Raw genomic sequence first — 667 nt, 5'->3', positions numbered from 1 at the left:
AAAGGGCCCCCCCCCCCCCCCCCATCCCCCCGCTCTCCTTTTATTCTGCTTTTTGCCTGTAGTTCTAAAATTCAGAGCTGTATGCTGACATCGTGTGTTTTATATTTTCCCTTGTTCAGGAGCTCGATCGGCACAACGTTCCTCTGTGGTGAGTGTGCTGCCATAAAAATATTATAAAGAAGATACACTTAACATTTTATTTATATTTTTAACACATAGTGCCTCCTATAATCTTTCTTACCTTCACTCATTGTTCTCTCAGGATTCTCCATCTCTATCCCGTCCAAGCTCCTCTTCCTCCACCACTCTTCCTCCATTACCACTGGCACCATCGCCACCGGCACGACTCCCCCCCGAGGCCGCCCACACGTCCCCTCCACAGCAGCCCCAGCTCAAACTGGCCCGCGTCCAGAGCCAAAACGGGATCGTCCTGGGGGATAGTGTGCACATTGGGACGCAGAGAGAAGTATGATTGGTAGGAAGAACAGAAATACTTTATTAGATTCTGAGCACATTATTCATGAGAAGGAACGCCCTCCGAATGATTTCATCCAATCGCTGCCACAGACGACGGAATTAACGTTCAGAGCGTTTTGGCGGTAAATTGAAAATCCTTTTTGGACCACTATCATACACGGACCGAGTAAGTTTATATTATTTATTCGAT

The 667-nt window shown here is 47.2% G+C and overlaps 1 protein-coding gene across 1 annotated transcript in view; it reads left to right on the top strand.

The window, feature by feature from the left end:
• LOC107552463 (activating transcription factor 7-interacting protein 1-like) overlaps window positions 1-472 on the top strand; it is a 23,625-nt gene extending 23,153 nt beyond the window's left edge. The window contains exons 13-14 of the mRNA XM_016234350.1: window positions 120-148; window positions 263-472. Of these exons, the coding sequence (XP_016089836.1) occupies window positions 120-148; window positions 263-472 (239 nt within the window). The remainder of the gene's footprint in view (window positions 1-119; window positions 149-262) is intronic.
• Window positions 473-667: the final 195 nt, after the last annotated feature.

Source organism: Sinocyclocheilus grahami, unplaced genomic scaffold (assembly GCF_001515645.1).
Source record: "Sinocyclocheilus grahami isolate Dianchi unplaced genomic scaffold, SAMN03320097.WGS_v1.1 scaffold17.1, whole genome shotgun sequence".
NCBI lineage: Eukaryota > Metazoa > Chordata > Actinopteri > Cypriniformes > Cyprinidae > Sinocyclocheilus > Sinocyclocheilus grahami.
This window is presented reverse-complemented; position numbering and strand designations above follow the sequence as displayed.